At 46.5% G+C, this 19934-nt stretch overlaps 1 protein-coding gene across 8 annotated transcripts in view; it reads left to right on the top strand.

Annotated features, from left to right (window-relative positions):
• Nucleotides 1-19934, top strand: part of rnf220a (ring finger protein 220a) — a 160350-nt gene that overhangs the window by 101146 nt on the left and 39270 nt on the right. For all 8 annotated transcript variants that reach the window (XM_031809927.1, XM_031809925.1, XM_031809926.1 and 5 more), the window contains exon 3: nucleotides 15108-15237. In XM_031809927.1, coding sequence (XP_031665787.1) covers nucleotides 15108-15237 — 130 coding nt within the window. The remainder of the gene's footprint in view (nucleotides 1-15107; nucleotides 15238-19934) is intronic.

Raw genomic sequence — 19934 nt, 5'->3', positions numbered from 1 at the left:
ATTCTGCTCACGGAGAGGAGATTGCATTTGCTTTTTTTAAAGTGACAACGGAGCTCGGGTTTGGAACTGGCAGAGTGATCCATTTTGAGCAGGGTGTGGAACACTGGTATTTAAAAGCACAATGCATCACTGTCAGAGCTGGAGCAGGAGAGCAAGCGAGCAGCCCCCTGTGTGCTAGCTAGTGTGCTCCTCTCCTCCCCACCTTGCTCCTCACACCGGCAGGCACGGGGGCGTCAAACTGAAGATGACCCCGTTCCATTTCATCAAACGTCCTCTGAATGAACAGCCAAGCTCCGCCTCCCACCACCTCACTGCAATCAGCCCAGTAACTGTCCAGCCTGCTTAAATCACCACTCACTTAGAATAAACCAAATCACCACACACACACACACACACACACATACACACATGCAGGCAAACACACACATATATGTGTACACACAAACACCCCTTGCCGGCTCCATTGCCTTAATTCGCCTCATTTTGACATTAAAGCCCACATTTTCCATTATGAAGATGACTTCAGGGGACTCACCTTGCGTTGATTTAGGGTAGTGGGGAACCCAAAATGAAGGGTGACAGGATTGGTGGATTTATTTGATTGTGCATGCGAGGCAGTGTCATTTTGGAGAGGGGGATGAGATGAGGATGAGAGGGGGATGAGTGGGGGTGTTACAGCCTCAGGCAAGGCAAGGAGGAGAGGAAAGAATCTCTAAAGGAGAAAAAAAAGGCCCCTGCGAATCAAATCAAATTCCCCTTATCACACATTATTTGAAGACGTTATCTGGCAGGGTAATGCGGTTACACATTGAGTTTCGGCTGAGAGATTTCATTGTTTACTGATGTTGGCGGGTAGTAAGGGCGAGGCGATGGGAGGGATAGGAGGAGGGTAGCGGGTGTAAACACTTGATGCATGTCGGGAAACTCATTTACAGCTCACTGGCATGGAAAACAAGAGGAAAATGCAACTAGGTGGACAAGGAGAACACACTTCTTCAAGGGCACCCAGACAGGCTCCATATGTAGGCAATTTGTAATTCCATTTACCAAACTGTTTGTGTGTGGCGGCTCCATTCGGCTCACCTCAGCTTACCTCAGCTCACCTCAGCTCACCTCAGCTCACCTCAGCTCACCTCAGCTCCCCTTAGCATAACCTCAGCTCACCTCAGCTCCCCTCAGCTTACCTCAACTCACCTCAGCTCACCTCAGCTCCCCTCAGCATAACCTCAGCTCACTTCAACTCACCTCAGCTTACCTCAGCTTACCTCAGCTCACCTCAACTCCCCTCAGCTCCCCTCAGCTTACCTCAGCTCACCTCAGCTCCCCCCAGCATAACCTCAACTCACCTCAGCTCACCTCAGCTTACCTCAGCTCACCTCAGCTCCCCTCAGCATAACCTCAGCTCACCTCAGCTCACCTCAGCGTACCTCAGCTCACCTCAGCTCCCCTCAGCTCACCTCAACTCACCTCAGCATAACCTCAGCTCAGCTCACCTCAACTCCCCTCAGCTCCCCTCAGCTCACCTCAGCTCACCTCAGCTCCCCTCAGCTCACCTCAGCTCCCCTCAGCTCCCCTCAGCTCACCTCAGCTCCCCTCAACTCCCCTCAGCTCACCTCAACTCACCTCAACTCACCTCAGCTCACCTCAACTCACCTCAGCTCACCTCAGCTCCCTTCAGCCAACTCATAAAGTCAGACCTTGCCGTTAGTTCTGTAGTCTTATTGTGCCATTGTGTGAAGTTTACATGCGTGTTATTCATTATCTGATTGTAGTACAAGCCAATTCAATACGTTTCCATACACATGCCATACAGGCTCACATAAAGCCTATGACGCTCTGGGCAATAGTTGTACTATATAGGGAATAGGTTTCCATTAGTAGTGCACTATATAGGTAATAGGGTGCTATTTCAAACACACAGACCTATACACTCAGTGGCCCTTTTATGAAGTACACCCATCTAATACTGGCTCAGACCCCCCTTTCCCTCCTGGGGCATGGATTCTACAAGGTGTGGCATTCAAACGTTGCTCTATTGGTCTCAAGGGACCTAACGTGTGCCAGGAAAACATTCCCCACACCATTACACCACCGCCACCACCGCCACCACCGCCACCAGCCTGCACCAGGTAGAATGGGGCCATGGACTCATGCTACTTACGCCAAATCCTGACTCTGTCATCAGGATGACGCAACAGGAATTGGGATTCGTCGGACCAGGCAATGTTTTTCCACTCCTCAGTTGTCCAGTGTTGGTGATCGTGTGCCCACTGGAGCCACTTCTTCTTGTTTTTAGTTGATAGTAGTGGAACCCGTGACAAGGACTATCTGAGACAAGGACCGACGAGTTGTGCGTTCCGAGATGCTGTTCTGCACAGCACTGTTGTACTGCGCCGTTATTTGCATGTTTGTGGCCTGCTAGTTAGCTTCCACGATTCTTTCCCTTCTCCTTCAACCTCTCATCAACGAGCTGTTTTCTCCCACAGGACTGCCGCTGACTGGATGTGTGTTGTTTGTCGCATCATTCTCGGTAAACCCTTGACACTGTCGTTCATGAAAAGCTTGATACTGGAACTGGCGTGCCTGACACCGACGATCACAAAGTCGCTTAAGTCACTCGTTTTGCACATTCTAACATTCAATCGAACAGTAACTGAATGCCTCAATGCCTGTCTGCCTGCTTTATATAGCAAGCCATGGCCACGTGACTCACTGTCTGTAGGAGCGAACCTTTTTTGTAAACAGGGGGGTGTACCTAATAAACTGGCCACTGAGTAGCCAGGAACAGTAAAGACAAATACATACCCACTCCAGATGATAAAGGCCTGAAGAACCCTACTTCCTGCTATTCATCCTTCTCTTTCAAAGACAAATGATTATCTCCCTCTGCCAAAGACAAGTTCAGGGGCCTCTATTAATCTGGAAGTAAAAGTGACAGATCCTAGCGCGCTGTTAAATGAAGTCAGGACATAATTGTTGCTAATTGATCCTGTGTAACTAACTGCTGCTCGGCTGGAAGAATTGAGAGATGGAGGGAGAGAGGAATGGAGGGATCTTGATTGTTCTGTGCAGCCTTGTCAGATACTTGGTTCTGGGTTATAAAAACGGTGATGGTAAGTGAGATTGTGTTCCTTTGTTCTCAACTACTAGTGTCTCTGAGATTCCAGTCAGACATTTAGAGAACCTTTGGAAGTCATCTATTTTTATAAAAACCCTGTAAACTGTCTAATGACCCAACAAAAACGTAAACACTTGAATCTGACCTAACAGATTAGAATTAGGTGTGCTGTATATATTTCCTGCATAATCACTTACAGAATGCTAACACACACACACACACACACACACACACACACACACACACACACACACACACACACACACACACACACACACACACACACACACACACACACACACACACACATACATACACACACACATACATACACACATACACACATACACACACACACACGGTTCCAGGCTGTGTAAAAGCTGAGTTAAAGTACCTAGCAGTAAAGCTGCAGTGCGATGTGGGCAGACAGCATGCAGGTAGTTTGGCGCCTGTGAAGTCAGCAGTGTGTTTTGTTGCGGAGGCAGCTTTACTGGCGGCAGCTGTGCAGGGTCATGGACTTCCAGGTGAGCACGGCAGGGGGTACACTACACAACTACAGCCCTACAGGCCCCACAAGACCCCTGCCAGAGTCTCCACTTAGAGCAACCCTACAATGTTAACACTCCAGTCCTCCCTGAATGCCTATTAGTAAAATGTCTTTGTTCTCTGGCCAGTACATTAAGCATTAAGGGAGCTAGCACTGCTGAGCTCTCGTTTCAGCAGCAAACAGCATACTGCACACACACACACACACACACACTCATGCACGCACGCACACACGCACACACACACACACACACACACACACACACACACACACACACACACACACACACACACACACACACACACACACACACACACACACACACACACACACACACACACACACACACACACACACACACACACATTACAATTACTAAAACTGGCTTCCTATTTTAGCAAATAATTGATATAGCACACAATCTCTTCATTGTTATGGACACAGATATGTAAGGCGTATAGATTCTCTATGCATTTGGAAGCAGTTCAGTAAAGTCGAGCCATGCTGTTGCATTGTGAAACGTTGTGAAAGGGCAAACGAGTTAGGAGACAGGCAGCTTACACGTCTCAACTATCATAGTTGTGGCAGTGGCCCTCTTCCAGCTATAGCAGCTAACTGCAGCCTTGGATCAGCAGTCTGCTTCTCCTCTTAAAGAGTGGCGTATAAAACAACATGTAAGAACTATCAGGCAGAGCTCCACAGCTCTGCCTGCAGTTATACATGGCCACGCACCAATGTAGCCTGAGCCGCCCGCTCAGCCAAATTCACACTCCCTTACTGGCACCCTAGCCATGGCCATGTGACATGATGGGGGCTGTGCAGCCGTTTGGCAGCTCTGATAAGACAAGCATCGGAGCATGACAGGGTTTAGAATCAGCTACATGGATGTGGTGAAACGCAACAGGAAAATCACCCCCAATCTCATCTCCTCCTGCTCTCTTCTCTCTCTCTCTCTCTCTCTCTCTCTCTCTCTCGCTCTTTCTCTCTCTCTCTCTCTCTCTCTCTCCCTCTCTCTCCATCAGGCTGCAGTCTTCCGTAGAAACATGCTCTCATTTCACCATCTGTCGTCTAATCGGTTGTCTCGATTTCTCATAACGCCTCTTATCATTGATTTTAAGGAAAGGGGTTAAGTGATGGGAATACTTTAGATAATTACAGTTTGCCTGGCTGGCGTGTTGTGCTGGAGGACGGAGTCAGGTGAGCGTGTCTGACTGCGTCCCAAATGGAACACTATTCCCTATTTAGTGCACCACTTTTGACCAGGACCCATAGGGCTCTGATTAAAAGTAGTGCACTATATAGGGAATACGGTGCCATTTGGGATGCAGCCTATGTCTGTCATTAGCTGTGTCTAGGAGACGAGTGGAGAGGACTCGGGCTGGTTAAGTGGAGTGGCCTGATAAAGGTAAACAGTGGCAGAGATTAAAAGGAGAGATTGGGGGCCAGGCAGTGAGGGAGGGTGGGAAGAGAGGAGAAGATGAGATGATCCATCTTGGCGCATTAGAAGAGATCAGGCCAGCACTCAATCAGAACTGTCAGGCCACAGCGGGTGGAAGCAGCAGCCCTTTCCATCCTTCCTTCCCCTGGTCACATGGCATTTTAGTGAGGAATCTCAGCACTAAAAAGTTCTGTCAGGCCTATTTCCTTGTTATTGCCCCCCTCTTCCTCCTCCTCCTCCCTCGTTCCCTCTCTCCCTGTCTGCCTCTGCGTCGCCTTCGCTCCCACAGATTAAACAGAGCCGAGGGGTCCGGCGGAGGGGGGCATCCCGCATTAATCATCTTTAACGCGCTGACAAGTGTCGCGTGCAAGACCCCCTCCATCCCCAGGATTTATCTCTCTGTCGACCAATTCCCATCACTCACTGCCCTGAGGGAGAGAGCGACAGAGAGAGAAAGAAGGGGGGTTGAGAATGAGAGAGGGTAAGAGACATGGATAGAGAGAGAACTAGAAACTGACAAGAGAACGAGGGGTAGAGAGATGGGGATAAAGGCAGAGAAAGGGGAGGAAACGGGTAGATGAGGCAGTATAGCATCAGAGGAGAAAGAGAGAGAGAATCGACCAATAGACAGAAAGGGGAAGCAGCACCAGTACCCAGGTGTGGCTGTGCAGAGAGGGAAGGACCACTACTGTGAAGTGAAGTGGGGGGTCTGCCTGCCTCTGTCGCTGTCTATCTGTGACTGCTCTCTCTCTGTTTCACTGGTCCTCCTGGCCCATGATTAATCACAGGCTGTCTGCCTTTAGTCAATCCTCTCTGGGGAGGACGTGGACACCAGGCTGGGAGGATGTAGCCACACACACACAGCCACACATAATGGGCCTGTCTATAGGAAAAGCATTAGGCCCAGCCCAACACACAGACACACATACACACGCAATGGCCACTGGGCCATTATTGAGGATCCCTGTGACAGATCAGGAAAACTTTGGACATGTGACATCATAGGTGAGATTGAAAGATTACCACAAGGGGGTGAGAGATGCTCTGTTGTCCGGAGCTGAGATTGGACAGGGAAATACGATATTTGAAACCAATGTGTATCAGGAGAGGTGTGAGATTTGTGAAGGGAGCCTTAGAGAGTGCCTTGGGTCATTCTCTAAAATGCAGCAATAACAGGAGAGATATTTTTGGGGGTGTAGTCTGGAGCAGGGCCAAGCAGAGCCAGCCACAGTTGGTACAGGGGGAGAGATTGATTGAAAGAGAGAAAGAAAAAGAGAGAGTAGTCACCTCCTGCTCCAAGGTGGATGTTTCATCTGTCACCAGGTTGACAGATGGGCCTGTCATGCCAAATAAAGTCCCCCGGCCAAAAAGTGTCCCCCTCTGCGTCACAATGGGATTCAATAAACTATTTGCGTCCATTGTTTTATTAACTGTGTGATGACCTATTGGTTAGAATTTTGGAGACCATTACAGCCTAAATGATGTTCTTTTCATCATCACTATGCAAACAAGGCTGATTTCCACAACAATTTAGCTGTTTAAGCTAGTTTTGTTTAGCTAATAAAATGAAAACATTACTTCTAACTACTTTTGGGAACCTTGTTAACATTAGAACATGAAATCCATGTCTTAAACGTTGCTAGGTTTCAGAAATGGCAAAGAAAACGTGTATTCTGCTTGACACATTGAAGTTACTTACCTTACAGATCACAACGTCAGCTGTTTTGCAGTCCATTCAGATGTAAATCCTTTTGATTCATACACTGGCTCGTCTGGCTGGCATGTGTTTTTATTTTACCTTGCCCTTCCCTCGTCTACACTGAAATAATATCATTTCACTAGTCCTCTCTTGTGATTCATTTAAAAAAATCTTGCATAGCTCATTAGTACACCCTTGTGGTTAAATATATATATATATATATATTAAATATATATATATATATATATATATATATATATATATATATATATATATATATATATATGTTGTAGGTCCTAGGATGCAACAATGAATAATGTCGAACAAATAAATACCATCAAAGGAAACCTTACAACTGACAATAATGAACACCTTGTGAAACAGCTGTGAAAACCAACCTGGCGATATTTAAGATTTTAATATATAAATGTTTTTTTGGTACAGTTGTGTCAATATATTTTCAGATTTCTTTGTACACTCTAAACTAAAATACAGAATTCTGGCGTGTGGAATATAGAGGAGGTGGTTGCTGTGTGGGTGGGAGGTTCTGCCTGTCCCTTGTTCTCAACAGGCAGCCTGTCTCAGAAGGGGGACTTGAAGAGGGAGACTGCAGGCACTGCTGCTCTCTTTGTGTTGGCAGTGCTCCTGTTTTTAGTTCATCGGTGTATCTCACATATGATGTGCCCAGTATGTTAGAGCAAGAAAACTTTCTTAGCAGATAATGACAACATGACAATAACAGTAGCTGTAGAAGATGTAATGAAAAGTTGAAGGGTTGTTGGTAATGGAGAACGTCAGATGGATCCACGTCTGGGTGTTGGGCAGAAACCCCCAGCTCCTGGAGAACAGGAGCAGAGTTAAAGGGAACAGGGTAGGAGACAGAGACGTAAATAATCAAACACACAGGTTACACTTTACAGTGAGAAACCTTGATGGATTGTTGCAGTGCTATAAATGGGAGATATGTACCTTACAACACTTTTGTAAGGTATAGCCTACCGCAAGCTGGTCCCCCTCCGACTTAGAACACAGAGAATCAGAATGCTCCAACTGGAGAAGATTGTCAGCTTCCACCAAGGTAACCCTAGGAAGACAAAGAGAAAAATATCAGTGTTAGGGAAACTAAAACTAACTTCAGGTTATTTTGTGTGCAAATGCAAATAGTTATTATCTGAAATGTTTTCTATGTACCTTAACAGATGGTGACCACAGCTGGGAGGTGAAAGAGCAGCGAGGTTTCCCAGGTCTCGCCTTCCTTTTGTCCTTCTTCCAAACCAAGTCATTCGCCAGGATGCTGTAGATCATGGTCCCCTTCTTGATTCTGCTCCGGTAGCTCTCCCATCAGCTTGTTTTCATTAGACTGGCTGCTCTCTCTCTGTGTGTGTCTCTCTCTCTGGCTCTCTGGTGAAATGACAGCACAGCTAGGGCCAAACTCTCACCTGCCCAGCCCGGCCCGCTCTCAACTCACAGAGAGGAGAGGAGTTTCTCACCACACAGTCCCCAGACAGAGTCACTACAGCCAGGCAGTCACACTACTAACCCTAATCCCTGGAGCATCTATTCCCATCATGCCTCTGTGGGAAGAAAAAACGAACACAGTTCACTGTTATATGCCATAAACTAATGTGACATTCAATCTTACGTACATGTTTTCTTACTTGTAAAATGCACAACCAGTCTGGCAATTCAGTTGTATTGACTGTCCCGAAGATTTGGCAGAACTTATACAATTAACAAATTCTGTCTTTTCCTGGAGTGTTAACATGGTAGTCAGTGCTGTGAGGCTGGGGCCCTGCAGTCTGTCCTGCCCACCGGCAGAGCCCTGCCTGCTGCCTGCCTGCTTGCCGCCTTCAGGGAGCCATGTCTCTTTCTCTGTCTACCCACACCACACTACGTGCTGCGGAGAGCAATCAGCTCTCTCCTTTCTAAGCCAGAGCTAGACATTGTAAGGATGTGTGTATGTGTGTGCGCGTCTGTGTCTGTGAGTGCATATGTGCGTGCATTTGTGTGCGTTGGGGCATGACAGGTGACACGGAGGTGGTTAAGGGGCCGACAGGTTCTCGTTGCAGTGATCAGGACTCCATTACAAAACCCATTGATTGTGTAGGGATGAATTAAAGGAACTGACTGGAGAGGCGATGGGCCACACACTCCCATTGTCCTCAGACAGACAGGGACTCTAGACCAACACATAGTCTGTCTACCCCTACCCACACAAACAGCACCAGAAGAATAGCTGTTCTCCTCTGGTGTACACAGAAATCTATTGGTATTTGTACCATATTTAACATTTTGTTTAAAAAAATCTGGACAACCATGAGAAATCTACGCTGACTGACAATATGGCCCTTGATGTAACATTGTCACTTGTACAATTGTCACAGAACTGAAGGCCTACAGTAAGCACACAAAAAAGGTAGGTTATTTACAATGAGCAAAATGCACATTTAAAACAATATAAAAAGCCCATCTACCAAAAAGTCTAAATCAACCATGGACAATAACGTCCAGGGATTCCTGTGTTTTCTCAATACGTTTGCCCACAGAATTGAAAGCACTTTATCAGCAACAGAATTGGATTGGATCTTTCTTTGTTTACTCTTGCGGACGGTGATTGCTTTGGCACACTCAAATTATCTTGTCAGGGCAATAAAGCTGACCACTGCTGAGCGAAGACAGGAGACAGGTGGGAAAAGAGGAGCGAGACAGGTACAAAGACCACAGGAGATGAAAGGAGAAAGTGATAGAAAAATAAAGAGAGACAAAGAATGGACGAAAGGAAGAAAGGAAGAGGAAAGAAAGAGAAAGGATATAAATAAATAAATAGATGGAGGACGAGCAGAGCGAGGGAAAATAAACAGAAGGTAGGGGCAGAAAATTGGAAATAGATGTGCAGGGATGCAGCGGGCGAGAGAGGGAGGGAGCTGAGAGAAACAGAGACACGTAGAATTGTAATCGATTACCTATTTTTCAAAGTCACTTATAGTGTCCAGAGTGTGGGGCTGTTAAGTAGTAGTGCTGGGGAATAGGAGTTGAGTATGCGCCGGCACGCTTGACTGGGACCCAGGTGCAGAGGAGGGGGGTAGGCTGAGAGCCGCAGAGATAGGGTGTGTGTGTGTGTGGGTGCATATGCGTGTGTGTGTTTCTGCATGTTTGCAAGTGAGTGTGCGACTGGAGGGTTGAGGGGGATGGGGTGGTGGTGCATACTAACATTGACCCTGCTAACTACTTACTGATGAATCTGTACTCTTGCAGGAAATAGTTGTGACAGGCCAATATCTGGGCAGGGATATGGGCCCCTGGAGGGCCCCTGCAGCAGTATGCTTCTCTGCTCTGTGTTTATGTGTGTTTTTTACAGAGGGAAGTGAGACTGATCCATCACCAGCTCAAACAATGTAGCAGCACATCACTAGACAGAGCATCGGTCCAAGCCGTGCTGTATTGGCCATCACAGACACACCTATGCCTGCTAACATTTCCATCTGAAAATGATCCCGCGCCTCCATAAGAATATCATGTTCATGTTGCTGTCTGAATCATCTCTTGTATTTATACCAACTGAAACATTATTTCCCCTTGCAGCCAGCCTAGCATTTAGTTTGGTACAGTGGGGTTTAATATAATCCTAGCAGTTAGTTTGGTACAGCAGGGGTTAATATAATCCTAGAATTGAGTTTGGTACAGTGGGTGTTAATATAATACTAGCATTTAGTTTGGTACAGTGGGGGTTAAGGTAAGTCTACCATTTAGTTTGGTACAGCAGGGGTTAATATAATCCTAGCATTTCATTTGGTACAGTGGGGGTTAAGGTAAGTCTAGCATTTAGTTTGGTACAGCAGGGGTTAATATAATCCTAGCATTTCGTTTGGTACAGTGGGGGTTAAAGAAAATCGAGCATTTAGTTTGGTACAGTGGGGGTTAAAGTAAATCTAGCATTTAGTTTGGTACAATGGGGGTTAATATAATCCTAGCATTTAGTTTGGTACAGTGGGGGTTAAGGTAAATCTAGCATTTAGTTTGGTACAGCAGGGGTTAATATAATCCTAGCATTTAGTTTGGTACAGTGGGGGTTAATGTAAGTCTAGCATTTAGTTTGGTACAGCAGGGGTTAATATAATCCTAGTATTTAGTTTGGTACAGTGGGGGTTAATGTAAGTCTAGCATTTAGTTTGGTACAGCAGGGGTTAATATAATCCTAGCATTTAGTTTGGTACAGCAGGGGTTAATATAATCCTAGCATTTAGTTTGGTACAGCAGGGGTTAATATAATCCTAGCATTTAGTTTGGTACAGCAGGGGTTAATATAATCCTAGCATTTACAGCAGGGGTTAATATAATCCTAGCATTTAGTTTGGTACAGCAGGGGTTAATATAATCCTAGCATTTAGTTTGGTACAGCAGGGGTTAATATAATCCTAGCATTTAGTTTGGTACAGTGGGGGTTAAAGAAAATCAAGCATTTAGTTTGGTACAGTGGGGGTTAAAGAAAATCGAGCATTTAGTTTGGTACAGTGGGGGTTAAAGTAAATCTAGCATTTAGTTTGGTACAGCAGGGGTTAATATAATCCTAGCATTTAGTTTGGTACAGTGGGGGTTAATGTAAGTCTAGCATTTAGTTTGGTACAGTGGGGGTTAATGTAAGTCTAGCATTTAGTTTGGTACAGCAGGGGTTAATATAATCCTAGTATTTAGTTTGGTACAGTGGGGGTTAATGTAAGTCTAGCATTTAGTTTGGTACAGCAGGGGTTAATATAATCCTAGCATTTAGTTTGGTACAGCAGGGGTTAATATAATCCTAGCATTTAGTTTGGTACAGCAGGGGTTAATATAATCCTAGCATTTAGTTTGGTACAGCAGGGGTTAATATAATCCTAGCATTTAGTTTGGTACAGTGGGGGTTAATGTAAATCTAGCATTTAGTTTGGTACAGCAGGGGTTAATATAATCCTAGCATTTAGTTTGGTACAGCAGGGGTTAATATAATCCTAGCATTTAGTTTGGTACAGCAGGGGTTAATATAATCCTAGCATTTAGTTTGGTACAACAGGGGTTAATATAATCCTAGCATTTAGTTTGGTACAGCAGGGGTTAATATAATCCTAGCATTTAGTTTGGTACAGCAGGGGTTAATATAATCCTAGCATTTAGTTTGGTACAGCAGGGGTTAATATAATCCTAGCATTTAGTTTGGTACAGCAGGGGTTAATATAATCCTAGCATTTAGTTTGGTACAGCAGGGGTTAATATAATCCTAGCATTTAGTTTGGTACAGCAGGGGTTAATATAATCCTAGCATTTAGTTTGGTACAGCAGGGGTTAATATAATCCTAGCATTTAGTTTGGTACAGCAGGGGTTAATATAATCCTAGCATTTAGTTTGGTACAGCAGGGGTTAATATAATCCTAGCATTTAGTTTGGTACAGTGGGGGTTAATGTAAATCTAGCATTTAGTTTGGTACAGCAGGGGTTAATATAATCCTAGCATTTAGTTTGGTACAGCAGGGGTTAATATAATCCTAGCATTTAGTTTGGTACAGCAGGGGTTAATATAATCCTAGCATTTAGTTTGGTACAACAGGGGTTAATATAATCCTAGCATTTAGTTTGGTACAGCAGGGGTTAATATAATCCTAGCATTTAGTTTGGTACAGCAGGGGTTAATATAATCCTAGCATTTAGTTTGGTACAGCAGGGGTTAATATAATCCTAGCATTTAGTTTGGTACAGCAGGGGTTAATATAATCCTAGCATTTAGTTTGGTACAGCAGGGGTTAATATAATCCTAGCATTTAGTTTGGTACAGCAGGGGTTAATATAATCCTAGCATTTAGTTTGGTACAGCAGGGGTTAATATAATCCTAGCATTTAGTTTGGTACAGCAGGGGTTAATATAATCCTAGCATTTAGTTTGGTACAGCAGGGGTTAATATAATCCTAGCATTTAGTTTGGTACAGCAGGGGTTAATATAATCCTAGCATTTAGTTTGGTACAGCAGGGGTTAATATAATCCTAGCATTTAGTTTGGTACAGCAGGGGTAGATATAAGACTGCCATCTGCCTGTTCGACCTCGGAAACAATGTTTCACTTTTGAATTTTCATCTCTGTGCCATACATAGAGTAAAGGGTGCACAGACAAGACAACTTTTTCTGAGCCAATCGAAATCATGCATTAACGTCATTATCATGGTAATGTCCAAGTAAATGCCAATAGAATAAAAGCTACAACAAAGGGAAATGCAGCTCGTGAACTGTCATTCCAGGTTCAATGTTAGACGTGAATGAGTTAGCTGAGCTAGCTAGCTAGCAAGTCGCAAGAATGCTATCCAGCCTGCATAGCAAACATTCTTTTTAGAACGGACGACAAATGCTTTTGCATAGCAACTATGTTAAAATATTTCATGACTGGCTGAAGCAACATGACCAAATGAACTAACAAACATATTTTGTCTGGGCTATATCTTCTAGTGAAATAATGAAATTGTATGAATTGACTTATCAAAATAAAATTTGAATGAAAATATGTAATTCATTGTTATTTTAATATATTGCTAAAAAAATGTAGAAAAGCAATAAGGCATGCGAGGCAGTGCTGTATCATGAAGAGAGTCACAGGTAAATAGGTTGAACATCACCTGTGACTGTATTCATGATACAACACTGCTCTCAGATGTCAAGGACACAGAGGTTCTGGGCTTAAGGATTTATACTGAGCACAGAGCAGAGAGTGTTTAAGACTACAGACGTTATAGCCCAGCTCCGCTGCCCTGTTCCTAGGTTACCTCCCTGTAATAGCCCTGTTCAGCTGCATTTACACAATGGACGAGACAGTTGTTGAGGACAGCTTTTGGGGCCATTATCATGAAGGGTCCTCAGAGTCAAGTGTGTGTGTGTGTGTGTGTGTATGTGTGTGTGTGTGTGTGTGTGTGCGTGGTGAATAGTGAATAAATAAATACCTTAGGAATGTTATTTGTCTGGCTGTAGCTGTTCTGTAATCTCAGACACAGAAGCCATGTCGCTGTTTTTCTCAGTGAAACTGTGTCACCGCGTTCAGACTTGGTGTCATAGGGGCAGATAAGTATAAGAGTGTCCCACTGACTGTGTTCCTGATGTCAGGGCAGACAGTGTCTACCATCCGCCGCCCGCCCGCCTGCCTCTACCTGCACAGTTGTCGCCCTGACAGCCCGTCCCAACAGGATATCCTGTGTCAGTGTAGGCCCATTGTTCATGGTCTAAGAATAGACCTGTCTGATTGGACGGCTCGGGATCCAAAACAGCAAAGAGACAGAGGATGCATCCCAAATGGCACACTATTCTCTATATACTGCACTTCTTTTGACCAGGTACATGGTCAAAATAAGTGTACAATTTACGACATAGGGTACCATTTGGGACTCTTTTAGCCCAGCCGTCTCCTCTATACCTAGACGCATACACGTACACACACATGGAAATCATAATACACTCCTGTTTCCTGACACACACACACACACACACACACACACACACACACACACACACACACACACACACACACACACACACACACACACACACACACAGAGACAGTGAACTGGCTCATTACATCTTATACTGTATGTTCTTAAAAAAAGGTGCTATCTAGAACCTAAAAGGGTTCGTCAGCTGTCCCCATAGGAGAACCCTTTGAATAACTATTTTTGGTTCCAGGTAGAACCCTTTTGAATTCCATGTAGAACCCTTTCCACAGAGGGTTCTACATAGAACCCAAAACAATTCTACCTGGAACCAAAAAGGGTTCTCCTACAGGGACAGCCAAAGAACACTTTTGGAACCCTTTTTCTAAGAGTATATGTTCTTCAAGCCCTTATTTGACTCCACTGTGTTTTGGGTCAAAGTAAAACCAGGCATGAATGTGTGTACAGTATGTCTTTCTCTGATACGGTTGAAATGATGTAGAGGCAGAATGTGATCTATGGAGTGTTGCAGGGCTCAATCAGTCGCTTACTTCGTCAGTGTTAATGAGGTAACTGGAGACAGGCGATAGGGTCCAGCAATTCTCAGGGAAGTGAACTCTGAGGCACTTAATCCTGCTGCCCCCTCTCTCTCTCACTCCCTCTCCCTCCCTCCGGCCAGAGGGACACAGCCCTGTGGATTGATCTCACCCTAGCTGCCCTTGATAACTCTCTCTCGCTCTCTTTCCTCCTCTCTCTCTCTCTCTCTCGCTCTCTCTCTCTCTCTCTCTCTCTCTCTCTCTCTCTCTCTCTCTCTCCCCTGTCTCTCTCTCTCTCTCTCTCTGTTTCTCTCGTTCTCTTCACCTCTGCAGGTAAGAGGAAGGTGTCTCTGTATGACAGCCAGGCCCCCATCTGTCCTATCTGCCAGGTGTTGCTGCGTCCAGGAGAACTGCAGGACCACATGGAGCAGGAGATGGAGCGCCTCACCCACATGCACCTCAGGTACACCCCCTGTCCACCCCTCACCCACATGCACCTCAGGTACACCCCCTGTCCACCCCTCACCCACATGAACCTCAGGTACACCCCCCATCCACCCCTCACCCACATGCACCTCAGGTACACCCCATGTCCACCTCTCACCCACATGCACCTCAGGTACACCCCCTGTCCACCCCTCAACCACATGCACCTCAGGTACACCCCATGTCCACCCCTCACCCACATGCACCTCAGGTACACCCCCTGTCCACCCCTCACCCATATGCACCTCAGGTACACCCCATGTCCACCCCTCACCCACATGCACCTCAGGTACACCCCCTGTCCACCCCTCACCCACATGCACCTCAGGTACACCCCCTGTCCACCCCTCACCCACATGCACCTCAGGTACACCCCCTGTCCACCCCTCACGCACATGCACCTCAGGTACACCCCATGTCCACCCCTCACCCACATGCACCTCAGGTACACCCCCTGTCCACCCCTCAACCACGTGCACCTCAGGTACACCCCATGTCCACCCCTCACCCACATGCACCTCAGGTACACCCCATGTCCACCCCTCACCCACATGCACCTCAGGTACACCCCCTGTCCACCCCTCACCCATATGCACCTCAGGTACACCCCATGTCCACCCCTCACCCATATGCACCTCAGGTACACCCCATGTCCATCCCTCACCCATATGCACCTCAGGTACACCCCATATCCACCCCTCACCCATATGCACCTCAGGTACACCCCCTGTCCACCCCTCACCCATATGCACCTCAGGTACACCCCCTGTCCACCCCTCACCCATATGCACCTAAGGTACACCCCATGTCCACCCCTCACCCACATGCACCTCAGGTACACCCCCTGTCCACCCCTCACCCATATGCACCTCAGGTACACCCCATGTCCACCCCTCACCCACATGCACCTCAGGTACACCCCCTGTCCACCCCTCACCCATATGCACCTCAGGTACATCCCCTGTCCACCCCTCACCCACATGCACCTCAGGTACACCCCCTGTCCACCCCTCACCCACATGCACCTCAGGTACACCCCCTGTCCACCCCTCACCCATATGCACCTCAGGTACACCCCCTGTCCACCCCTCACCCACATGCACCTCAGGTACACCCCATGTCCACCCCTCACCCACATGCACCTCAGGTACACCCCATGTCCACCCCTCACCCACCACACGTTATTGACCCCTTCGCCCATAACAGATTTCTGGGAGGATACAGCTGACCCCCTCATCAGACTGATACCTGTACCCCCACGTCTGTTACAGCACACAGTAGGGAGTCTATTCTCAGTTCTATATCATACACAACAAGAACCACATAGAAGCCCTGTAGTCTATCTCTCTACTGAGGGTACAATTGACAGGGTCAGGGAGTATGCTTTAGTTGTCAGCTTTGGAAGAAGAGCTTTTGGAGAGACCCTAGCCCCCCTCCAGCCCCTGGTATTTCCGCTAATACTGCAGTGATACCTGGGCTTTGGGGGGACTTGGCCAGCCAGGAAAACAAATCAACTGCAGAACACACTGACAGATGTTCATAAATCTCTCTGGTTCTTGACAGAGCTTATCCATGGTAAGGTATTAGATAAGAGAGATCTGGAGGTAGACTTACAGTATCAATTACTTTCTTTCTGACTGTGGACGCTTCAGCTGGAGAAAGCAGAGAGATTCGGTTCCCTTCAATAGTCAACCTGGACTGTGTCCAAAATGGCACCCTATTCACTATATAGTGCACGAATGTACTTTTGACCAAGACCAGAAGGGCTCTGGTTAAAAGTAGAGCACTATATAGGGCAGAGATGGGGCCACAAAAAAAAATCTCAATTTATCATGGGGGGATGCAGTGTTTCGCCTGGTCTTCGTACCCACATCTATACCCACACATGCAGTCAGAGCTGGCAAGAGCCTAAGTGACATTTGAAGTTTTAGAGTTCATTTCCTGCAGTTGTACACATTGTTTCCATAGGGTGGAGAGAAATGTTTTCTGTTTTTAATATCTGACTAAGAGTGACTAACAAAATAAATGTTGCCCCCCCCATTCAGTAATTCGACTATGATTATTACAAGTTTAGATAACTGGCCGCAAGACTAACTTACAATAAATAAAATATTTGCTCACATGGGCTAATTGAGTGACTGTCAGTGACTGACATCACACGAGAAAAACTGCTGGTGCACAACCACATTTCAAAATTGCACCTTGTGTATTCTACTATTCTAACTCTCAAAAGTCCCCCCCCCCCCCCTCTATATATACAATATATGGTCTTTGGTCTTTGGTCTTTGGAAATCATGGGGCCCGCGGGCCACCAGTTACCCATCCCTGATATAGGGAATATGGTACCATTTGAGCTGCAGCCCCAGTTTTACAATGGGATAAATCAAACCATTAACCCTTGCGATAGGAGGCAGCCATTTGAAATCATATTTCACCTTGATCCCGTGACCAAGTGCTCCCTACCCACCCTGCTTTATAGCACCACCCATTAACCCACTGCCACGAGGAGCCTTACTCCACTCACTACTCATTGAAATCAAAGCACATTTTCTCCTCCCCTATCTGACTGAATGATCCCTGTCGCCTGCTGCAGTACATGTGTAACACATAGTACCAGAGCCAGCCCAAAAGGCCCATGGCATGTTCCCCACTGTGCTCTCTCAGTGTGTGTGCTGAGGGGCGGGTAACGGTGAGAGGGTAGAGGGGGAGGAGGGGGACGTTTGCTCCTCTTCACTCCTCTCCAGACTGAGCGTTATCCATCATGCCGCAGTGAGGAGTTATCATTTAATAATGAATAAAGGGCAGTGGGCCGCCCTCCCCTCCGGGTCCAACCCTCCTCCCTCCCCACTCTCCTACCCCTCCGTTGCAGACACGGACACGAGGAGCCTGCCTGGAGGGCCCGGGTGGTTGATGGCAGCGGTTATTTAAAGAAATGGCGTCATCCTTCCTAGTTTGTCAGGGACGGACACTGCTGAGTGTCACGGCCCAGTGATTTAGCCTCGCCTGCACCGGCCCCATTAACCCCATTGCTGTTGCCACGTGAATTATGCCTGGTTGTACCCCGGCAACGCACCGCCGTTTAGTTTTGATTTAAGGAAAATGGGGGAAGGGAATGAGAGTTCTTCATAGAGGAGGAGGAGATAGGGGGGAGGGGGATTGAGAGAAAGAAAGAGGAAGTGTCTTGTGCCGAATGTCCTTGCTCCTGGCGGCCAGTCCAAGTTCTGTTTAGCTCCAATGCAATCACTGCTGGACTTAGTGGGAGAAATGATTTCCGTCAGAAGATGAATCTTCGTTCAGACCATGTTGGAGCTTTAATCTTTTCGCGTCCGTGAAAAAAACAAACAACGTCAGGTAATTAGCAAACTCGTCAGTTAGCTTTTCAGAATTTCAATAATGCCTCACACTGTATAGCTGAAATGTACTTTCAAGATGGATGGTGAGCTCTACTTCTGTGTAAACCCCATTCTGCTCTGCCACAATGGGCCTATAACCTGTGGAACCCCATACAAAGCACAGATTCTGGATTTGAAGGCTATGAGGACATCAGACCCATCCATATATCATTAAAGAACAGCAGGGAAGTCCCCCCCCTTTTTCTTCCATCCCTCTCTCTATATCTGTTATTTTTCTCTCTCTCTTTTCCTTTCTCTTTCTCTCCCTCTCTCCATCCCCCTCTCTCTCCTTCTCCCTCTCTCTCCCCCACCCTCCCTCTCCTGCTCTCTGTCCCTCTCTTTCCCTCCCTCCGTCTCTCTCTCCACACTCCGCTGTCCCATTCTTCCTGCTCTGACACCGTTGCCGGGCGAGGCAGCAGCGCTACATCGGCACACAGATCATTGGAAGTGACATGGCGAATTTGTGGCAATTTGTAGTAAATCTCCCTTTAATGATAGCGTTTCATTTTGCACAAAATGAGACTTGAGTGCATGTAAAATGGAGGAGGCTGTTTAAGATGTAGCATTAGGCAGATGATGGGGGCTGTCAGGAACCGTGAGGGGCCCTGAGTGGATGTGTGTGAGATTGGGACTAGCTGCCAGAGCTGCTGGTCCCTAGTGGCCTTGGCCGATGGGGCCGCCTCTCCTCGCCTCTCCTCTGCCTCCACTCCTCATGTATGGAAATGGAAATCTATCATGCCCTTTACACATCAGCCTGCTCACAGGGGCAGAGCAATCTACATATCCCTCCACACCACCACCCCTCCCCTCCACATAATCCATTTGCCTCCATCGGAGCGAGCCAGAGCTAGGTGGCAAACGACACGAAAAGCAATCTTTATCTCGAGCTTACAACCCCTTCCCCCCTGACTGGGACTTATTCAATTTTCATCCTCTCTCCTCTCCTTCCTTCTCTCCTCCTTTCTCTCTCTCTCTCTCTCAATTTCAATTTCAATTCAATTTAAGGTTTTTATTGACATGGGAAACATATGTTAACATTTTCAAAGCAAGCGAAGTAGATAATAAACAAAAGTGAAATAAACAATAAAAATTAACAGTAAACATTACACTCACAAACATTACAAAATAATAAAGACATTTCAAATGTCACTCTCCTTCTCTCGACATTTGGTTTCAGTGGGAGGGGTTTTGGATGGGTCTGGGAGAGAGGAGGAGGAGCAGAGGGGGTGTAGTGGTTATTCTAAAGGCATCCTATCAGGCCCCTTTAGCCAAATGACCAACA

This window comes from Oncorhynchus kisutch, linkage group LG30 (genome assembly GCF_002021735.2).
Source record: "Oncorhynchus kisutch isolate 150728-3 linkage group LG30, Okis_V2, whole genome shotgun sequence".
In the NCBI taxonomy this organism is placed as follows: Eukaryota; Metazoa; Chordata; class Actinopteri; order Salmoniformes; family Salmonidae; genus Oncorhynchus; species Oncorhynchus kisutch.
The sequence above is the reverse complement of the archived record's forward strand: the minus strand, read 5'-3'. Positions and strand labels throughout refer to the sequence as shown.